This window comes from Bombina bombina, chromosome 6 (genome assembly GCF_027579735.1).
Source record: "Bombina bombina isolate aBomBom1 chromosome 6, aBomBom1.pri, whole genome shotgun sequence".
NCBI lineage: Eukaryota > Metazoa > Chordata > Amphibia > Anura > Bombinatoridae > Bombina > Bombina bombina.
The window spans coordinates 489,305,216-489,329,491 of record NC_069504.1 but is presented as its reverse complement, the minus strand read 5'-3'; the positions used below and the strand labels follow the sequence as shown (position 1 = coordinate 489,329,491).

General features: G+C 38.0%; 1 protein-coding gene across 1 annotated transcript in view; it reads left to right on the top strand.

Moving 5' to 3' along the window:
- The window catches only part of UBL7 (ubiquitin like 7), a 122,259-nt gene that overhangs the window by 80,662 nt on the left and 17,321 nt on the right, over positions 1-24,276 (top strand). The window contains exons 4-6 of the mRNA XM_053717333.1: positions 1,362-1,444; positions 17,236-17,320; positions 17,866-17,923. Of these exons, the coding sequence (XP_053573308.1) occupies positions 1,362-1,444; positions 17,236-17,320; positions 17,866-17,923 (226 nt within the window). The remainder of the gene's footprint in view (positions 1-1,361; positions 1,445-17,235; positions 17,321-17,865; positions 17,924-24,276) is intronic.

Sequence of the window (24,276 nt, the reverse complement as noted above, 5' to 3'; positions counted from 1 at the left end):
TGTACGGTCTTGCCCACCGTGCTGCTGCTCAGTTTCCCAAAGACAACCTCTGGATATGACGCTGGGCATGTGCACTCAACTACTTTGGTCGACCATGGCGAGGCCTGTTCTGAGTGGAACCTGTCCTGTGAAACCACTGTACGGTCTTGCCCACCGTGCTGCTGCTCAGTTTCAGGGTCTTGGCAATCTTCTTATAGCCTAGGCCATCTTTATGTAGAGCAACTATTCTTTTTTTCAGATCCTCAGAGAGTTATTTGCCATGAGGTGCCATGCTGAACTTCCAGTGACCAGTATGAGAGAGTGTGAGAGCGATAACACCAAATTTAACACACCTGCTCCCCATTCACACCTGAGACCTTGTATCACTAACAAGTCACATGACACCAGGAAGGGAAAATGGCTAATTGGGCCCAATTTTGTCATTTCCACTTAGGGGTGTACTCACTTTTGTTGCCAACGATTTAGACATTAATGTTTGTGTGTTGAGTTACTTTGAGGGGACAGCATATTTACACTGTTATACAGGCTGTACACTCACTACTTTACATTTTAGCAAAGTGTCATTTCTTCAGTGTTGTCACATGAATATATATATATATATATATATATATATATATATATATATAATATATATATATATATATATATATATATATATATATATATATATTGGAGAGGAAGAAAGGAGCGCCTAATAGTGTATTTCAGAAAGCCAGTGTGCAAAAGGTAAATGCAAATATGCTCACCAGATAGATGGCACTGTACTCTGACCGGTGCTTGTTAGCAGGCTAGCACTTTGCAGCGGCTAGCTCACTGATGATGGATAGGTAGTGTTCCTTTGCGTGTGTTAACTATTGAGCAGCAGCGTTAAATAATGCTCCACTTCTAATCTTGCCTCTTTTCACACAGCTGATTTTACTGACCATCCGGTTAAAAATGTAAGTCAATATTAAGCTAAAATCTTATGATTTTAAAAGTTTTAATGTTTGTTGCACAAACTATCATTAAATCGATGTATGGTAAATTCTGCAATCCATTTGTGCTTTGGATAGCCTCCCTCCCTTGTTTTTTTTATGGCCCGACGTTATTGTACCAAAGGGACTGATATAATTCCACTAGAGTGTGACTGAAAATCAGATTTAAATGCCTTAAGTTTTTGTACTGTGGTTATGCCTTTCAAAGTTATTTCAGTGTGAAACCATTACCTGGATCCTCAATTCAGTGGTTGGCTTTCCTTATTACAACAACCATTGGACAGTCTTGAAAATGTTTGCTCTTGGCTTCCCATTGTAAGTGTTTGTGCACTCTTGCATTTTTGTCAGATATCAGCACCCATACATATAAGCTCTTTCTCTCTCCAGAACCAGTAGATAAAGTTGCTGCTGCCAGGGAATTCCGTGTTCTCCATTCAGCTCTGCACTCTAGCTCCACGTACAGAGATGCGGTAAGTATACAGCATAAACCAACAACAATAGCTTGCTGAGGTTTACAGTAAAGTACACTGGTGTATAAAAAGATGGTGAGCATGAACATTGTACAGGTACAAATTCCCAAATCTAGAATTCTAAAATCCAGAAGTATTCCAAAATCATTAATAATTTTTTTTAAAAAAATAACATTATTTAAAATGTACCATTCCCCCAACCCAGTCACAATAACATAATTTATGTAAGAATTTACCTGATAAATTCATTTCTTTCATATTGGCAAGAGTCCATGAGCTAGTGACATATGGGATATACAATCCTACCAGGAGGGGCAAAGTTTCCCAAACCTCAAAATGCGTATAAATACACCCCTCACCACACCCACAATTCAGTTTAACGAATAGCCAAGCAGTGGGGTGATAAAGATAGGATTAGAAAGCATCGACAAAGGAAATTTGGAAATAATTGTGCTTTATACAAAAAATCATAACCACCATAAATAGGGTGGGCCTCATGGACTCTTGCCAATATGAAAGAAATGAATTTATCAGGTAAATTCTTACATAAATTATGCTTTCTTTCATGTAATTGGCAAGAGTCCATGAGCTAGTGACATATGGGATATCAATACCCAAGATGTGGAGTCTTCCACTCAAGAGTCACTAGAGAGGGAGGGAATAAAACAAAAACAGCCATATTCCGCTGAGAAAATAATCCACATCCCAAAAATAAGTTTATTTTCACTTTTGAAAGAAAAAAACTTAAATCAAAAAGCAAAAGAATCAAACTGAAACAGCTGCCTGAAGAACTTTTCTACCAAAAACTGCTTCCGAAGAAGCAAATACATCAAAATGGTAGAATTTAGTAAATGTATGCAAAGATGACCAAGTGGCTGCTTTGCAAATCTGATCAACTGAAGCTTCATTCTTAAAAGCCCATGAAGTGGAGACTGATCTAGTAGAATGAGCTGTAATTCTCTGAGGCGGGGTTTGACCCGACTCCAAATAAGCTTGATGAATCAAAAGTTTCAACCAAGAAGCCAAGGAAATAGCAGAAGCTTTCTGACCTTTCCTAGGACCAGAAAATAAAACAAATAGACTAGAAGTCTTCCTGAAATTTTTAGTAGCTTCCACATAATATTTCAAAGCTCTTACCACATCCAAAGAATGTAAGGATCTCTCCAAAGAATTCTTAGGATTAGGACATAAAGAAGGGACAACAATTTCTCTACTAATGTTGTTAGAATTCACAACCTTAGTTAAAAATTGAAAATAAGTCCGCAAAACTGCCTTATCCTGATGAAAAATCAGAAAAGAAGACTCACAAGAAAGAGCAGATAGCTCAGAAGAGATAGCCAAAAGGAACAACACTTTCCAAGAAAGTAGTATAATGTCCAAAGAATGCATAGGTTCAAATGGAGGAGCCTGTAAAGCCCTCAGAACCAAATTAAGACTCCAAGGAGGAAAAAAATGACTTAATGACAGGCTTAATACGAACTAAAGCCTGTACAAAACAGTGTATATCAGGAAGTATAGCAATCTTTCTGTGAAATAAAACAGAAAGAGCGGAGATTTGTCCTTTCAAGGAACTTGCAGACAAAACCTTATCCAAACCATCCTGAAGAAACTGCAAAATTCTAGGAATTCTAAAAGAATGCCAGGAGAATTTATGAGAAGAACACCATGAAATGTATTAATCACTGAATCAGAGAAACCTCTATGACTTAGAACTAAGCGTTCAATTTCCATACCTTCAAATTTAATGATTTGAGATCCTGATGGAAAAACGGACCTTGAGATAGGTGGTCCGGCCGTAACGGAAGTGACCAAGGCGGGCAACTGGACATCCGAACCAGATCCGCATACCAAAACCTGTGTGGCCATGCTGGAGCCACCAGCAACACAAAAGACTGTTCCATGATGATTTTGGAAATCACTCTTGGAAGGAGAACTAGAGGCGGGAAGATATAAGCAGGTTGATAACACCAAGGAAGTGTCAGTGCATCCACTGCTTCCGCCGGAACATCCCTGGACCAGGACAGGTATCTGATCACAGTCCACGTTGGGCGAACAAAAGAAGCCCCTTGAACCAAACGATGGTGATCTATCCACCATGTCAGAGAGTGTCGTATATTGGGATTCAAGGATATTAATTGTGATATCTTTGTATAATCCCTGCACCATTGATTCAGCATACAAAGCTGTAGAGGTCTCATGTGAAAACGAGCAAAGGGGATCGCGTCCGATGCTGCAGTCATGAGACCTAAAAACTTCCATGCACATAGCCACTGAAGGGAATGACTGAGACTGAAGGAGCCGACATGCTGCGACCAATTTTAAACGTCTCTTGTCTGTTAGAAACAGTCATGGACACTGAATCTATCTGGAAGCCTAAAAAGGTGACCCTTGTCTGAGGAATCAAGACACTTTTTGGTAAATTGATCCTCCAACCATGTTTCCGAAGAAACAACACTAGTTGATTTGTGTGAGATTCTGCAGTATGTAAAGACTGAGCTAGTACCAAGATATCGTCCAAATAAGGAAACACCGCAATACCCTGTTCTCTTATTACAGATAGTAGGGCACCCAGAACCTTTGAAAAGATTCTTGGAGCTGTTGCTAGGCCAAATGGAAGAGCAACAAATTGGTAATGCTTGTCTAGAAAAGAGAATCTCAGAAACTGATAGTGTTCTGGATGAATCGGAATATGAAGGTAAGCATCCTGCAAGTCTATTGTAGACATATAATGTCCTTGCTGAACAAAAGGCAGATAGTCCTTATAGTCACCATCTTGAAAGTTGGTACTCTTACATAACGATTCAAAATTTTCAGATCCAGAACTGGTCTGAACAAATTTTCTTTCTTTGGTACAATGAATAGGTTTGAATAAAACCCCAAACCTTGTTCCTGAGGAGGAACTGGCATGATTACCCCTGAAGACTCCAGGTCTGAAACACACACTTCAGAAAAGCCTGAGCTTTTACTGGATTTACAGGGATGCGTGAGAGAAAAAATCTTCTCACAGGAGGTCTTACTTTGAATCCTATTCGATACCCTTGAGAGACAATGCTCTGAATCCAATGATTTTGGACAGATTTTATCAAAAAATCCTTGAAAAACCTTAATCTGCCCCCTACCAGCTGAGCTGGAATGAGGGCCGCACCTTCATGCGGACTTAGGGGCAGACTTTGGTTTCCTAAATGGCTTGGATTTATTCCAATTTGAGGAAGGCTTCCAACTGGAAGCAGATTCCTTGGGAGGAGGATTGAGTTTTTTGTTCCTTATTCTGACGAAAAGAACGAAAACGGTTAGAAGCCTTAGATTTACCCTTAGGTTTTTTTATCCTGAGGCAAAAAAACTTTTTCCTCCAATGATAGTTGAAATAATAGAATCCAACTGAGAACCAAATAAATTATTACCGTGGAAAGAAAAAGATAGTAATCTAGATTTAGATGTCATATCAGCATTCCAAGATTTAAGCCACAAAGCTCTTCTAGCTAATACAGCTAAAAACATGGATCTAACATCAATTTTGATAATATCAAAAATGGCATCACAAATAAAATGATTAGCATGTTGCAGTAAGCGAACAATGCTAGATATGTCAGAATCCAATTCATGTTGCGCTAAATTTTCCAACCAAAAAGTTTATGCAGCCGCAACATCACCCAAAGAAATAGCAGGTCTGAGAAGATGACCTGAATATAAATAGGCCTTCCTTAGATAAGATTCAAGCTTCCTATCTAAAGGATCCTTAAAGGAAGTGCTATCTTCCATAGGAATAGTGGTACGTTTAGCAAGAGTAGAAATAGCCCCATCAACTTTGGGGATCTTTTCCCAAAACTCTATAGATTTTGCTGGTAAAGGATACAATCTCTTAAACCTTGAAGAAGGAATAAAGGAAGTACCTGGCTTATTCCATTCCCTAGAAATCATATCAGAAATAGCTTCAGGAATGGGAAAAACACCTGGGGAAACCACAGGAGGTTTAAAAACAGCATTTAAACGTTTATTAGACTGAACGTCAATAAGACTGGTTACCTCAATATCCAAAGTAATTAACACCTCTTTTAATAAAGAACGCATATACTCTATTTTAAATAAATAAGTAGATTTGTCAGTGTCAATATCTGAGGAAGGATCTTCTGTTTCAGATAGATCCTCAAAGGAAAAGCAGGCAGGTGACAGCAGATGCAATATTCTTTTATTAAGGAGGTAAAAAAGGCAACGTTTCGGGATTAGTCTCCCTTATTCATGCCATACCTGATACAAACTAACAAGTGACTTATATACATGTGTACCACTAGGTGGCGCTCAAGTGTATTTAACTCTTTCTTATCAAACACTTAACTTACTCATAAGCTTACATTTATACATTTCCTATTCTGTATACATTGCAGTGTATCCATGATTAGTAAAATTACTAATTTCTTATCAAACTTTCACAACAGTTATGATTTACATCTTATCAATAATAATCATAGAAATACTGTAAGGTCCCAGTCTCTATTTAAACCTTTAGGCTCCAGACTCCCTAGTTCATATATCCAATATGCTTCTTTTTGCTTTAATAGAATTTCTCTATCCCCCCCTCTACGTGGAATATCAACTTTGTCAATTATTTGAAATTTCAATTGACTTATAGAGTGGTTTGCTTGTATAAAATGGGCAGCTAGAGGAGCTTTCACATTGCCAGTTCTAATATTGCTCTTATGTTCAATTATTCTTTCCTTAGCGGATCTGGTGGACTCCCCTATATAAACCCCCCCACATGGACATTTAATCATATATATTATGAAAGTGGTCAAGCATGTAAAATAACCTTTTATGTTATACTTTTTGCCAGTGTGAGGGTGATAAAAAACCGACCCTTTACTCATGTTACTACAACAGGAACACCCTAGACAGGGATAACAACCTGTATTTTTTGTAGTAATATACCTAGGTTTATTTTTGTTTTTAGTGCTAGGGCCAATGTCAGCTTTGACCAATTTATTTTGGATATTACTACTTCTTTTAAAAGCAGACATAGGAGGGCTCTGAAATTCTATAATAGATGGGTTACAATCAGATAAAATATTCCAGTGTTTCCTAATGATGCGCTGTATTTCATTACTCTGTGCATTATATTCTGTTACAAGGATAAGTCTATCTTTCTGATTGTTTTCCTTCTTTGCTCTATCCTTAGGGTGCAATAAATCTATTCTTGGAATTAATTTTACAGTCTCAATTTCTTTCGTTATTAGACTATTGGGATAACCCCTTTCCAGAAATCTCTCACCCATCTCAGTCAATCTCTTATTTAATGTTTTCTCATCTGAGACAATTTTGCGCACTCGCAACATTTGACTGTGGGGTAGAGACTTTAGGAGAGAAGGCGGATGAGCACTTTCAAAGCGCAAAAGACTATTTCGGTCAGTTTTTTTCTTAAATAAATCAGTTTTAAACTGATTGCCAAATTTCATTACTCTCACGTCCAGGAAATCAACCACCTCCTCACTCCAAGTCAATTTCAATTTTATATATCTTGTTGATGAATTTAAATCATCCACAAACCTTTTAAGGGTTCCAACGTCGCCCCACCAAATGCCGAAAATATCGTCAATATACCGCCACCAGGTGGCGCCATACTGAACAAATAATTCGTTACAAAAAACAAATTTTTCCTCAAAGAGGTTCATAAAAATATTTGCATAATTTGGGGCGACGTTAGAACCCATGGCAGTACCTTGGAGTTGGAGGAAATAGTCATCCTGAAAGAGAAAGTAATTCCCACATAGTATAATTGTCAGAAGCTGGATAAAAAAATCTATTTGTGCAGAGGTGTATTGAATGTCATTTCTTAATGTATTTTCTACAGCATCAATGCCACTTGAATGTTTTATATTAGTGTAGAGACTCTCTACATCTAAACTAAACATAATAAATTTACTACTAGGGAGATCTAAGGAGTCCAATTTGCATAAAAAATCATTAGTATCTTTAATGAAGGAACTGGAGCGTTCAACATAGGGCCGTAAGATCTTATCCAAAAATATTGAAATATTTGTAAAGACTGAATTGGTACTTGCAACAATAGGACGCCCTGGAGGGTTTTTAATGTCCTTATGTATTTTGGGTAAAACATACATTACAGGTGTATATGGATTATCTACCTGCAGAAAAGAAACAACATCTTTACCTATTATCCCTTTGTTTTCAGCCTTTAAAGTTATCATTTTAATTTCTTTTTGTAATTTAAATACAGGGTTATGATTAAGTTTCTTATATATTGCCTTATTATTCAATTGATTTTTAATTTCATCAATATAGGCCTTTTTATCTAACACCACTGTAGCTCCTCCCTTGTCCGCTCTTTTTAAAATAATTTCAGGGTGTCCCTGTAGATTCTTTAGGGCTAGATGATGGTCTACAGTCATATTATTACCCATCTGTTTAAAGGTGTTTCCATTTTTTCTGTATTTCTCCACTTTCGTTTGTAATTTTAAAATATCCCTCTGAACTAAAGTTGAAAAAGTCCCTATGCTGTGATTATTTACAATGGGGTTAAATTTACTTTTCTTTCTTAACCCAAGCTGTTTTAAATGGATCGTTGGATTCTCATTATTTAAATTCACATTTTCTGCCCAGTTCAAAGTTTTCAACTTTAAAGTTCTTATAAATCTATGCAGGTCTTTTTGCAACTGAAAAAAATTACAATTTTTTACTGGGCAGAAAGAGAGACCCTTATTTAACAATTCCAGTTCAGGTATAGAGAGTTCATGTTTAGAAATGTTAATGACGTTATTCTTGTATGTCTCTGGTGGGGTGTATGTTGGTATGACAGTCTCAACATCATTGCTTACCCCTGGTGACCGGACTTCTTCTTGTTTATCATCATGGTGGTTCCCATTTAGTGTCCTCGTCTTGGACGTAATGGTCGTGCTGTCTTCTTTTTGGTATCCTTCTTTGTTTCCTTTGAGCTGCCGCCGATGTTTGCGCCCACCTCGTCTCTGTCTGGGTCTGACTCCCCTGGCGATGAATCCTGTGATTCTGTGCTGCTGCCGCTTAGCGTCGGCCCATGGCTCTGACGTCTTCTGGTGCGCGGCGTGTATCTCCGTTGGGCGCCCTCTGGGTCATAGCGCCATCTATACACTTTACCAGTGGAGTAATCCGATTCATCTCGGGCAAATTTTGTGCGTTTCCTCTCCTCTATTACCTTTTTCAGCTCAGCGATCTTCATATTGGTATCTTGCAGTATTTTCTCCAACTCAGCTGTTGGTAAGTTTTTTCTTAGGCTATTTTCCATTTCAGCCAGTTTGACATTCTGCTCTTCAATTTCTTTATTCAAGCACTCTACGGTAAGCACAATGATATCCATTGAACATTTATTCAGTATATGTTCAAAGCGGTTACAGTAATCTTGGTTCTCCTTCATCAGGGTAGGTCTTGCTCCCATTCTCAGGCCCCTTGGGATTCGCTTAACCCGGTGATATTCCGCCAGGGTGTTTGCATGCAGGTTAAAAGCCAGGTTCTTTTTTGACAACTTTTCATACTCCTGAGTTGTATGTTCAGATGGAGCTACCTTCAGAAAGTCTCTTGACCCTTTTGTTAATGTTGTTATTCTCGCTGCTTCTAGTTCAGAGTAAGAAAATGTAATACAGGTATCTTGTTTCTCCTCCATTTTGAAAGCCAGGTGCACGAAAGCAGGCAGGAACACTATAAATTTCGGTATAGCTTTTCAGCACAACAGGCTTAGGTGCTGCACGTCACCCAGGGACCACTGCCTAAGTCCCCAGTACATAAATCAAAGGAAAAGCAGGCAGGTGACAGCAGATGCAATATTCTTTTATTAAGGAGGTAAAAAAGGCAACGTTTCGGGATTAGTCTCCCTTATTCATGCCATACCTGATACAAACTAACAAGTGACTTATATACATGTGTACCACTAGGTGGCGCTCAAGTGTATTTAACTCTTTCTTATCAAACACTTAACTTACTCATAAGCTTACATTTATACATTTCCTATTCTGTATACATTGCAGTGTATCCATGATTAGTAAAATTACTAATTTCTTATCAAACTTTCACAACAGTTATGATTTACATCTTATCAATAATAATCATAGAAATACTGTAAGGTCCCAGTCTCTATTTAAACCTTTAGGCTCCAGACTCCCTAGTTCATATATCCAATATGCTTCTTTTTGCTTTAATAGAATTTCTCTATCCCCCCCTCTACGTGGAATATCAACTTTGTCAATTATTTGAAATTTCAATTGACTTATAGAGTGGTTTGCTTGTATAAAATGGGCAGCTAGAGGAGCTTTCACATTGCCAGTTCTAATATTGCTCTTATGTTCAATTATAGTAAAAAATTGTAATTTTTTTCAGTTGCAAAAAGACCTGCATAGATTTATAAGAACTTTAAAGTTGAAAACTTTGAACTGGGCAGAAAATGTGAATTTAAATAATGAGAATCCAACGATCCATTTAAAACAGCTTGGGTTAAGAAAGAAAAGTAAATTTAACCCCATTGTAAATAATCACAGCATAGGGACTTTTTCAACTTTAGTTCAGAGGGATATTTTAAAATTACAAACGAAAGTGGAGAAATACAGAAAAAATGGAAACACCTTTAAACAGATGGGTAATAATATGACTGTAGACCATCATCTAGCCCTAAAGAATCTACAGGGACACCCTGAAATTATTTTAAAAAGAGCGGACAAGGGAGGAGCTACAGTGGTGTTAGATAAAAAGGCCTATATTGATGAAATTAAAAATCAATTGAATAATAAGGCAATATATAAGAAACTTAATCATAACCCTGTATTTAAATTACAAAAAGAAATTAAAATGATAACTTTAAAGGCTGAAAACAAAGGGATAATAGGTAAAGATGTTGTTTCTTTTCTGCAGGTAGATAATCCATATACACCTGTAATGTATGTTTTACCCAAAATACATAAGGACATTAAAAACCCTCCAGGGCGTCCTATTGTTGCAAGTACCAATTCAGTCTTTACAAATATTTCAATATTTTTGGATAAGATCTTACGGCCCTATGTTGAACGCTCCAGTTCCTTCATTAAAGATACTAATGATTTTTTATGCAAATTGGACTCCTTAGATCTCCCTAGTAGTAAATTTATTATGTTTAGTTTAGATGTAGAGAGTCTCTACACTAATATAAAACATTCAAGTGGCATTGATGCTGTAGAAAATACATTAAGAAATGACATTCAATACACCTCTGCACAAATAGATTTTTTTATCCAGCTTCTGACAATTATACTATGTGGGAATTACTTTCTCTTTCAGGATGACTATTTCCTCCAACTCCAAGGTACTGCCATGGGTTCTAACGTCGCCCCAAATTATGCAAATATTTTTATGAACCTCTTTGAGGAAAAATTTGTTTTTTGTAACGAATTATTTGTTCAGTATGGCGCCACCTGGTGGCGGTATATTGACGATATTTTCGGCATTTGGTGGGGCGACGTTGGAACCCTTAAAAGGTTTGTGGATGATTTAAATTCATCAACAAGATATATAAAATTGAAATTGACTTGGAGTGAGGAGGTGGTTGATTTCCTGGACGTGAGAGTAATGAAATTTGGCAATCAGTTTAAAACTGATTTATTTAAGAAAAAAACTGACCGAAATAGTCTTTTGCGCTTTGAAAGTGCTCATCCGCCTTCTCTCCTAAAGTCTCTACCCCACAGTCAAATGTTGCGAGTGCGCAAAATTGTCTCAGATGAGAAAACATTAAATAAGAGATTGACTGAGATGGGTGAGAGATTTCTGGAAAGGGGTTATCCCAATAGTCTAATAACGAAAGAAATTGAGACTGTAAAATTAATTCCAAGAATAGATTTATTGCACCCTAAGGATAGAGCAAAGAAGGAAAACAATCAGAAAGATAGACTTATCCTTGTAACAGAATATAATGCACAGAGTAATGAAATACAGCGCATCATTAGGAAACACTGGAATATTTTATCTGATTGTAACCCATCTATTATAGAATTTCAGAGCCCTCCTATGTCTGCTTTTAAAAGAAGTAGTAATATCCAAAATAAATTGGTCAAAGCTGACATTGGCCCTAGCACTAAAAACAAAAATAAACCTAGGTATATTACTACAAAAAATACAGGTTGTTATCCCTGTCTAGGGTGTTCCTGTTGTAGTAACATGAGTAAAGGGTCGGTTTTTTATCACCCTCACACTGGCAAAAAGTATAACATAAAAGGTTATTTTACATGCTTGACCACTTTCATAATATATATGATTAAATGTCCATGTGGGGGGGTTTATATAGGGGAGTCCACCAGATCCGCTAAGGAAAGAATAATTGAACATAAGAGCAATATTAGAACTGGCAATGTGAAAGCTCCTCTAGCTGCCCATTTTATACAAGCAAACCACTCTATAAGTCAATTGAAATTTCAAATAATTGACAAAGTTGATATTCCACGTAGAGGGGGGGATAGAGAAATTCTATTAAAGCAAAAAGAAGCATATTGGATATATGAACTAGGGAGTCTGGAGCCTAAAGGTTTAAATAGAGACTGGGACCTTACAGTATTTCTATGATTATTATTGATAAGATGTAAATCATAACTGTTGTGAAAGTTTGATAAGAAATTAGTAATTTTACTAATCATGGATACACTGCAATGTATACAGAATAGGAAATGTATAAATGTAAGCTTATGAGTAAGTTAAGTGTTTGATAAGAAAGAGTTAAATACACTTGAGCGCCACCTAGTGGTACACATGTATATAAGTCACTTGTTAGTTTGTATCAGGTATGGCATGAATAAGGGAGACTAATCCCGAAACGTTGCCTTTTTTACCTCCTTAATAAAAGAATATTGCATCTGCTGTCACCTGCCTGCTTTTCCTTTGATTTATGTACTGGGGACTTAGGCAGTGGTCCCTGGGTGACGTGCAGCACCTAAGCCTGTTGTGCTGAAAAGCTATACCGAAATTCAGATAGATCCTCATCAGAAGAGGATGAATTATTATGTTGTTGGTCATTTGAAATTTCATCAGCTAAATGAGAAGTTTTAAAAGACCTTTTACGTTTATTAGAAGGTGGAAATGCAGACAAAGCCTTCATAATAGAATCAGAAACAAATTCTTTAAAATTTACAGGTATATCATGCACATTAGAAGTTGAAGGAACTGCAACTGGCAATGTACTATTACTGATAGAAACACTATCTGCATGTAAAAGTTTATCATGACAACTATTACAAATGACATTTGGTGGAATAATTTCTACAATTTAACAACAAATGCACTTAGCTTTTGTAGAACCCATGTCAGGCAGCAATGTTCCAGCAGAAACTTCAGAGGCAGAATCAGATTGGGACATCTTGCTCAATGTAAGAGAAAAAACAACATATAAAGCAAAATTATCTATTTCCTTAAATGACAGTTTCAGGAATGGGAAAAAATGCAAAATCATAGGCCTCTTGATAGAAAGGAAAGCAACAATGGGGTATTGAAATAATGAAGAAAAAAATGACCGGAAATGACACACTTTCGTCACTAATGACGCTGCCATGTGAAAGGTCTTGACGTCACGTATGACGCCGGAAATGACGAAGTTGCGTCAAAAACGTAATTTCCCGCGCCAAAAAAGTTTGCGCCAAAAATGACGTAATAAAGTCTAACATTTGACGCACCCGCGTGCCCAATACCCGCAAATGCAAAAAGTAGTCAAATTGAAAGACTAAACCCCAGGTAAGAAATAAATTTCTTAAAGTGTTTATATTCCCAAATATGAAACTGACAGTCTGCAGAAGGAAATACATGAACCTGACTCATGGCAAATATAAGTACAATACATATATTTAGAACTTTATATAATTTGCATAAAGTGCCAAACCATAGCTGAGTGTCTTAAGTAAATGAAAACATACTTACCAAAAGACACCCATCCACATATAGCAGATAGCCAAACCAGTACTAAAACAGTTCTTAGTAGAGGTAATGGTAAATTTGAGCGTATATCGTCGATCTGAAAAGGGAGGTAGGAGATGAATCTCTACGACCGATAACAGAGAACCCATGAAAAAGATCCCCGTTAGAGAAATCATTGTATTCAATAGGTGATACTCCCTTCACGTCCCTCTGACATTCGCTGTACTCTGAGAGGAATCAGGCTTCAACAATGCTGAGAAGCGCATATCAACGTAGAAATCTTAACACAAACTTACTTCACCACCTCCATAGGAGGCAAAGTTTGTAAAACTGAATTGTGGGTGTGGTGAGGGGTGTATTTATAGGCATTTTGAGGTTTGGGAAACTTTGCCCCTCCTGGTAGAATTGTATATCCCATATGTCACTAGCTCATGGACTCTTGCCAATTACATGAAAGACATTTATTTAAAGCAACAATTATTACCTTTCAGATTACAATACTGTACCATCTTTTTGGTGGTACTGTGTATACAAAAGTACTAAAAATTATATAAACTTCCTTTAGGTTGCATCTATAAGCTGTAACATAGTAACAGGGTAGATAAGGTTAAAAGAAGACAGAAGTCCATCAAGTTCAACCTATACAAATATGTAAATATTGCTTAAAGTATATAAGAGATTTGTTGTTTACACTTGGTCCTACCCCCTCTCCAAGCTGCTTTATTTCACTGGTGCAAATATACAAATATTCCTACATCAAACTATTCTTAAATACAAACCTTTTCCGGTATGAGGAAGATTGAATAAAGGGGTTTGTATCCGTGTTTATACGATTGTTTGACTTACAACAATATTATTAAGTATTTGTTTCCCATTTAAAATACTGCCTGCAAATGTGCTATTAGTAAAAGTAACCTTTGTGTTAGAACATTATCAAAGCAGCAACCATGGAGTTCAGTGAGAGGAAGCTGTAAGGGGGAAGAACTGCAATCAGGGGTTGCTTTATATTGATGAGCATAGGAAGAACAAAAATGTGTATTAATAGGGGAAGGGTCTGTTTTAAGAGGTGAAGTTCAGGGGCATTAAAGGGACAGGAAAGTCTAAATTAAACTTGCTTGATTCAGATTAGGGCTGCAACTAACGATTATTTTCATAATAAATTAATCAACCGATTATTTTTTCAATTAATCGACAAAATCGGATAAAAAATTAATGAATTTTTCCTATATTTAAAATAAAATCCACATACTGAGTGTTATAAATATAAACACAACTGTTTGTCCAATTTTTTTTTTATAATTAAGCAAAACAAACCACAAACTGCTTGAAAGGAGGTAGAACTAGTAATAGGTAGACTATCACTGTTTATAACATTCTGTTATTCACTCTTTCAGAAACTTTTCATTGAAATGCAAAAATGTCAACATGACCACATGCTCCTAGCTGAGGCTGGCTCTCTTTTTTGCAAGCTATTTTGCCTGCAACAGAGAAGAGGCGCTCAGATGGTTTTGAGGTGCCTGAGATGCATAAGTAGGGTTTTTGCAATTTCACTAAAGTGGGCTATTTTTTTGTTAGCTCTCCACCAATGCATGGGGCCTCTTAAAGTAAGCCTGGACTTCATTCTGACATAAAAATATATTGAATATCTATATGCAATGGTAAACAACCAGCTATAAGGTTAGGAGGGGAAATATCTAGTCCACTCTTAAAATAACAGATATATATAATCGGCAATAGCAAGCGATCCGCTAAAAATTGTGCAAACAGGTAATAGTGCCATCAATTCATATAACAACTCCCATCAATCTAGGGCTAGGCGTAAATAACAAGCTTGGCACTATATCATGAAAAGCATAGTCCCAAATCACCTGAATTAATATAAACAATCCAAATTATGACTCCTTTTTTATTTCTGGGTTGCACATAAAACAGGAGTAGTTATAAACTTATAGTGTCCTGAAAAAGTGAAAAGTAAAATATCTGTAGACGTCCTTTAGGCTAATGGGATAACCATAAAACACAATACCATGTGCAGGAGTTCATTTGACTAAAGCAGCTGGTGCTGTGCACAGACCAACTAATTGCAAACCAACTAATCAATTATGAGATTCATTGACAACTATTTTCATAATCGATTATTACCGATTATGCCGATTAGTTGTTGCAGCTCTAATTCAGATGATGTTATTTTAAGACCCTTTTAAGTTCACTTAAAGATTTACCAGTTTTCACAGAAGAGGAGCATCTATTTTTCAGACTTTACATATGAAATGAAACCCATACATTTGCATAATAAGAGACAGTGAAACAAGGCTTGTATTGTGTTCTTCAATGATTTCTGTTTCACTGGGTTAAAAAATACTTTTAACCCCTTAAGGACCTGCAACTTACCCTTTATTTCTGTAAAGTTTCTATTTCAAGTGGCCAGCTAGAGGGAAGGAGGGTAGTAGCACGGTACCGCCACTGGTGGCTTAACTCGCACTATTATAGCCAAAAAAAGGGTACTTTGTCATTGTTAAGGGGTTAAAATTAAAAAATAGTTACGTTGAAACCGAAAAGATATAGGCTGCTAACATAAAACCTTATTGTTACACTTACCATTGCTATGGAAAGAATGAAAACATTTTAAATTTAGTATGAAAGTCCTTCCTGCCATCTCTAACGATGAGTAAGATTGTTTAGGAGATACCGAGGAATTTAAGGGCCACAGCTGAAGGGTTACACAACACAGGATGTCCCATGGGATTAAAGAGACAGGAAAGTCAAAATTAAACTTGCAGGATTTAGACACAGCATGTCATTTTAAGGCGCTTTTTAAATTCACTTCTATTTTCAAATGTGTTTTTTTCTTTTGGTATTCCTTGTTGAAAAAGAATACGCATGTAACCTACTCTAGTGGGAGCTAGCAGCTTATTGGTGCCTGCACATATGTCTCTTGTGATTGGATAACTAGATGTGTTCAGCAGGCTGCCAATGTACCTCCAGCAAAGAATAACAAGAGAATGAAGCAAATTTGATAATAGATGTAGATTTAAAAGTTGATTAAAATTGTATGTTCTATCTGAATCACAAAAGAAAAAAATTCTGTCCCAAATATGCAACAAGATACCACACTATAGTAGCCTATAGTGCAATTAAAATGTTTGCCAATCAAAATGGCTTTATTTAGAGCAATGAATAAATGGAAAAATGGAAAACAACATAGACCAGAGATTAATTTTAATTTGATTTCTAAGGCTCATAAATAGTGTGACATTTTATATAAATATTATAGGAAATGCTGACAACCATCAAATGTGCTAATAATATTTTTAAATGATTTGTATAATTTGAGGAACCGATAATTATTAATTTGTAATGAATAATTAAGTACTATATATTAATTTTAATTTTTTTGAAAATGTAACATATTATGTACAGCTAAGAATCTCAAGTTTTCAGTCTGTATCAGTATTTAATGTTTACATTTCAAAAAGGCATTTTCTTCCTATAGATACCTCTTATCAAACCTTAGAAATTCTCATCTAACTCCACACACCAGCCCTTCACATAAAAAGTTTCCATTGAATACAAACTAATAAATATACTGATATGCAAAATCCATTTGCCATTTAGTGATAAAGGGTAGTCCTAACATCCTGGAGAGTCATATACTGTGTTCTATTAATAATATTTCTCCAAGGTTCTTATTTTATCTAGGGTCCATACTTCCAATTTTTATTGATGTGTCAATTGATGCTAGACCAAGTACTTGAAATTACCATCATTTTAAGGGGAATGTTTTTGTGGTTTTGTCCATCACAAGACCTGCCCACTAATTTTACACTCACATATGTGTACATACATTATTAGTACATTCCATTTACCATAGTTCCTCAATTTCTGTTTCTCAGGTGTTTAAGTTGCTTGAAAATCGTGAATCATTGGAGCAAATAATTGTAGCCACTCCAGGTCTCAGCTCTGATCCTGTGGCCATGGGTGAGTAATATTCTAGTGACTAACAATAATTTCTGATTTAGTGTGTCTTCTAGGCGTGTTAGGGGTAAGATCAGGTACAGTTGGCTCTGAAGTGGGTTCTCTAGGTCATGGTTCTTCGAACTACGGGTCGGGACCCATTACTGGGTTGCAATACAATACTTATTGGGTTGTGACGTGTGTGTGTGTGTGTAATATGAGAGTGTGTGTAGTGTGTGTATTGTATGAGCGTGTTTGTGTGTGTTATTTCATTTTACAACACTTTCAACTTTGACTACAATCAGGTATAAAGTGTGCACACATTTTACTCAGTTTGCCAAACATTGCAGCTATCTTGTGTATTATTTCAGAAATTTTCAGACCAAGAATAAAAATAGGGTTGCAAAGGTATGTGGTATCATTTCACTGAGTCTTGGGGGGAAAATGTTTGAGGAACCTTGCTCTAGGTGATAGCTCTTGCTAATTGTCAGATGTTGTGTAGATGAATGGACTTGGAATGGCAAGACAGTAAGGATTGTAGATGAGTTAAATGTTTTATGTCTCTCTAGGAGTGCTGCAGGATAAGTATCTTTTCACAGTCTTCACTGATCCAAGCATGTTAGACACGTAAGTAAAATACCTACATTTTCATTTAACCCCTTAAGGACAAGGCCATTTTTCAATTCCTTACCCTTAAGGACCAGGGCTATTTTTACATTTCTGCGGTGTTTAGCTGTAATTTTCCTCTTACTCATTTACTGTACCCACACATATTATATACCGTTTTTCTCGCTATTAAATGGACTTTTTAGAGATACAATTATTTTCATCATATCTTATAATTTACTATAATTTATTTTTATAAAATATGATGAAAAAATGGAAAACAACACTTTTTTTTTTTTAAAGTTTTTATTGTATACACATTATTGCAAAAACAAAAATCACATATACATCAACATAGAACAAAAAACAGTGACCCATCTTTTGTCCAGGGACGCAGCCCTACAAGATTATACATAAAAATCCAAATACATATTATACCTCTAATATTTTATCATTCTTCCGAATATTATCAGCTAATCAATTATTGCCTTACAATCAAAATCCAACTGTAGCCTATGTGTCTCTAGATGGCATAAATGACATTAATTATTTTCATTACTGTCTTATCTGTGCGAGCCCTGTAAAAAAAATAAAAAAATAAAAACACAAAAACCCCCACCTCTCTCACCCCTCTCTCCCAATGGGTCCCCACCAACCCACCCCTCCCGCCCAAATGAATGTCCCTACAGTCGCACTGAACCCCATTGTTGTGGCAAAACATTTTTTAGTATAAGTAAGATGAGCTCAGGAGAGTTTTGTATAGGTGAGATAAATTGGATTTGTGCCGTTAGTGGCCATTCCCTGATTATAATTAGCCATTTAGAGAAAAAAGCTATAAGTCTCTTTTCAGTCGATGGTTTAATGTTGAGTAACTCAATGGTCATCAGCGTGTTCATGCTATTTATAAATTCTTTTAAGCTTGGAGATTCAATAGATTTCCATTTTTTAAATATTATATTACGCGCTACCATAATAGCTAAGTTTATAAGAAGTAACAACACACTTTTTCTAACTTTGACCCCCAAAATCTGTTACACATCCACAACCACCAACAAACAACCATGCTAAATAGTTTCTAAATTTTGTCCTGAGTTTAGAAATACCCAATGTTTACATGTTCTTTGCTTTTTTTGCAAGTTATATTGCAATAAGTACAAGTAGCACTTTGCTATTTCCAAACCATTTTTTTCTTCAAAATTAGCGATAGTTAAGTTGTAACACTGATTTACATTTCATGCCACCATTTCACCGCAAAATGCAATCACATAAAAAATTTGCTAACTTTTTCACAAACTTTTTCACAAACTTTAGGTTTCTCAGGGAAATTATTTACAATTAGCTTGTGCAATTATGGCACAGATGGTTGTAAATGCTTCTCTGGGATCCCCTTTGTTTAGAAATAGCAGACATATATGGCTTTGGAGTTGCTTTTTGATAATTAGAAGGCAGCTAAATGTCACAGCGCACCACACTTGTATTATGCTGAGCAGTGAAGGGGTTAATTAGGTAGCTTGTAGGGTTAATTTTAGCTTTAGTGTAGAGATCAGTCTGACTCATCCCACCCCCTGATCCCTCCCTGACCCCTCGAAAACAGCTATATTCCCTCCCCCATCCCACAATTGTCACTGCCATTTTAAGTACTGGCAGAAAGTCTGCCAGTACTAAAATAAAAGCCTTTTCTCCAACATAGGTGTGTCCGGTCCACGGCGTCATCCTTACTTGTGGGATATTCTCTTCCCCAACAGGAAATGGCAAAGAGCCCAGCAAAGCTGGTCACATGATCCCTCCTAGGCTCCGCCTACCCCAGTCATTCTCTTTGCCGTTGTACAGGCAACATCTCCACGGAGATGGCTTAGAGTTTTTTAGTGTTTAACTGTAGTTTTTATTATTCAATCAAGAGTTTGTTATTTTAAAATAGTGCTGGTATGTACTATTTACTCAGAAACAGAAAAGAGATGAAGATTTCTGTTTGTATGAGGAAAATGATTTTAGCAACCGTTACTAAAATCCATGGCTGTTCCACACAGGACTGTTGAGAGAAATTAACTTCAGTTGGGGGAACAGTGAGCAGTCTCTTGCTGCTTGAGGTATGACACATTCTAACAAGACGATGTAATGCTGGAAGCTGTCATTTTCCCTATGGGATCCGGTAAGCCATGTTTATTAAGATTGTAAATAAGGGCTTCACAAGGGCTTATTAAGACTGTAGACTTTTTCTGGGCTAAATCGATTCATTATTAACACATATTTAGCCTTGAGGAATCATTTAATCTGGGTATTTTGATAAGTTTATATCGGCAGGCACTTTTTTAGACACCTTTCTCTTTAGGGGCTTTCCCAAATCATAGGCAGAGCCTCATTTTCGCGCCGGTGTTGCGCACTTGTTTTTGAGAGGCATGACATGCAGTCGCATGTGTGAGGAGCTCTGATACATAGAAAAGACTTTCTGAAGGCGTCATTTGGTATCGTATTCCCCTTTGGGCTTGGTTGGGTCTCAGCAAAGCAGACACCAGGGACTGTAAAGGGGTTAAAGTTAAGAACGGCTCCGGTTCCGTTATTTTAAGGGTTAAAGCTTCCAAATTTGGGGTGCAATACTTTTAAGGCTTTAAGACACTGTGGTGAAATTTTGGTGAATTTTGAACAATTCCTTCATATTTTTTCGCAATTGCAGTAATTAAGTGTGTTCAGTTTAAAATTTAAAGTGACAGTAACGGTTTTATTTTAAAACGTTTTTTGTACTTTGTTATCAAGTTTATGCCTGTTTAACATGTCTGAACTACCAGATAGACTGTGTTCTGAATGTGGGGAAGCCAGAGTTCCTTCTCATTTAAATAAATGTGATTTATGTGACAATGACAATGATGCCCAAGATGATTCCTCAAGTGAGGGGAGTAAGCATGGTACTGCATCATTCCCTCCTTCGTCTACACGAGTCTTGCCCACTCAGGAGGCCCCTAGTACATCTAGCGCGCCAATACTCCTTACTATGCAACAATTAACGGCTGTAATGGATAATTCTGTCAAAAACATTTTAGCCAAAATGCACACTTATCAGCGTAAGCGCGACTGCTCTGTTTTAGATACTGAAGAGCATGACGACGCTGATAATAATGGTTCTGAAGGGCCCCTAAACCAGTCTGATGGGGCCAGGGAGGTTTTGTCTGAGGGAGAAATTACTGATTCAGGGAACATTTCTCAACAAGCTGAACCTGATGTGATTACGTTTAAATTTAAGTTGGAACATCTCCGCATTCTGCTTAAGGAGGTATTATCCACTCTGGATGATTGTGACAAGTTGGTCATCCCAGAGAAACTATGTAAAATGGACAAGTTCCTAGAGGTCCCGGGGCTCCCAGAAGCTTTTCCTATACCCAAGCGGGTGGCGGACATTGTAAATAAAGAATGGGAAAGGCCCGGTATTCCTTTCGTCCCTCCCCCCATATTTAAAAAATTGTTTCCTATGGTCGACCCCAGAAAGGACTTATGGGAGACAGTCCCCAAGGTCGAGGGAGCGGTTTCCACTTTAAACAAACGCACCACTATACCCATAGAAGATAGTTGTGCTTTCAAAGATCCTATGGATAAAAAATTAGAAGGTTTACTTAAAAAGATGTTTGTTCAGCAGGGTTACCTTCTACAACCAATTTCATGCATTGTTCCTGTCGCTACAGCCGCGTGTTTCTGGTTCGATGAGCTGGTAAAGGCGGTCGATAGTGATTCTCCTCCTTATGAGGAGATTATGGACAGAATCAATGCTCTCAAATTGGCTAATTCTTTCACCCTAGACGCCACTTTGCAATTGGCTAGGTTAGCGGCTAAGAATTCTGGGTTTGCTATTGTGGCGCGCAGAGCGCTTTGGTTGAAATCTTGGTCAGCGGATGCGTCTTCCAAGAACAAGCTACTTAACATTCCTTTCAAGGGGAAAACGCTGTTTGGCCCTGACTTGAAAGAGATTATCTCTGATATCACTGGGGGTAAGGGCCATGCCCTTCCTCAGGATCGGCCTTTCAAGGCCAAAAATAAACCTAATTTTCGTCCCTTTCGTAGAAACGGAACAGCCCAAAGTGCTACGTCCTCTAAGCAAGAGGGTAATACTTCTCAAGCCAAGCCAGCTTGGAGACCAATGCAAGGCTGGAACAAGGGAAAGCAGGCCAAGAAACCTGCCACTGCTACCAAGACAGCATGAAATGTTGGCCCCCGATCCGGGACCGGATCTGGTGGGGGGCAGACTCTCTCTCTTCGCTCGGGCTTGGGCAAGAGATGTTCTGGATCCTTGGGCGCTAGAAATAGTCTCCCAAGGTTATCTTCTGGAATTCAAGGGGCTTCCCCCAAGGGGGAGGTTCCACAGGTCTCAGTTGTCTTCAGACCACATAAAAAGACAGGCATTCTTACGTTGTGTAGAAGACCTGTTACAAATGGGAGTGATTCATCCTGTTCCATTAGGAGAACAAGGGATGGGGTTCTACTCCAATCTGTTCATAGTTCCCAAAAAAGAGGGAACGTTCAGACCAATCTTAGATCTCAAGATCTTAAACAAGTTTCTCAAGGTTCCATCGTTCAAAATGGAAACCATTCGAACGATTCTTCCTTCCATCCAGGAAGGTCAATTCATGACCACGGTGGATTTAAAGGATGCATATCTACATATTCCTATCCACAAGGAACATCATCGGTTCCTAAGGTTCGCATTCCTGGACAAGCATTACCAGTTCGTGGCGCTTCCTTTCGGATTAGCCACTGCTCCAAGGATTTTCACAAAGGTACTAGGGTCCCTTCTAGCTGTGCTAAGACCAAGGGGCATTGCTGTAGTACCTTACTTGGACGACATTCTGATTCAAGCGTCGTCCCTTCCTCAAGCAAAGGCTCACACGGACATTGTCCTGGCCTTTCTCAGATCTCACGGATGGAAAGTGAACGTGGAAAAGAGTTCTCTATCTCCGTCAACAAGGGTTCCCTTCTTGGGGACAATAATAGACTCCTTAGAAATGAGGATTTTTCTGACAGAGGCCAGAAAAACAAAACTTCTAGACTCTTGTCGGATACTTCATTCCGTTCCTCTTCCTTCCATAGCGCAGTGCATGGAAGTGATAGGTTTGATGGTAGCGGCAATGGACATAGTTCCTTTTGCGCGCATTCATCTAAGACCATTACAACTGTGCATGCTCAGTCAGTGGAATGGGGACTATACAAACTTGTCTCCGAGGATACAAGTAAATCAGAGGACCAGAGACTCACTCCGTTGGTGGCTGTCCCTGGACAACCTGTCACAAGGGATGACCTTCCGCAGACCAGAGTGGGTCATTGTCACGACCGACACCAGTCTGATGGGCTGGGGCGCGGTCTGGGGATCCCTGAAAGCTCAGGGTCTTTGGTCTCGGGAAGAATCTCTTCTACCGATAAATATTCTGGAACTGAGAGCGATATTCAATGCTCTCAAGGCTTGGCCTCAGCTAGCGAGGGCCAAGTTCATACGGTTTCAATCAGACAACATGACAACTGTTGCGTACATCAACCATCAGGGGGGAACAAGGAGTTCCCTGGCGATGGAAGAAGTGACCAAAATCATTCTATGGGCGGAGTCTCACTCCTGCCACCTGTCTGCTATCCACATCCCAGGAGTGGAAAATTGGGAAGCGGATTTTCTGAGTCGTCAGACATTGCATCCGGGGGAGTGGGAACTCCATCCGGAAATCTTTGCCCAAGTCACTCAACTGTGGGGCATTCCAGACATGGATCTGATGGCCTCTCGTCAGAACTTCAAGGTTCCTTGCTACGGGTCCAGATCCAGGGATCCCAAGGCGGCTCTAGTGGATGCACTAGTAGCACCTTGGACCTTCAAACTAGCTTATGTATTCCCGCCGTTTCCTCTCATCCCCAGGCTGGTAGCCAGGATCAATCAGGAAAGGGCGTCGGTGATCTTGATAGCTCCTGCGTGGCCACGCAGGACTTGGTATGCAGATCTGGTGAATATGTCATCGGCTCCACCATGGAAGCTACCTTTGAGACGAGACCTTCTTGTTCAAGGTCCGTTCGAACATCCGAATCTGGTCTCACTCCAGCTGACTGCTTGGAGATTGAACGCTTGATCTTATCGAAGCGAGGGTTCTCAGATTCTGTTATCGATACTCTTGTTCAGGCCAGAAAGCCTGTAACTAGAAAGATTTACCACAAAATTTGGAAAAAATATATCTGTTGGTGTGAATCTAAAGGATTCCCTTGGGACAAGGTTAAGATTCTATCCTTCCTTCAAGAAGGATTGGAAAAAGGATTATCTGCAAGTTCCCTGAAGGGACAGATTTCTGCCTTGTCTGTGTTACTTCATAAAAAGCTGGCAGCTGTGCCAGATGTTCAAGCCTTTGTTCAGGCTCTGGTTA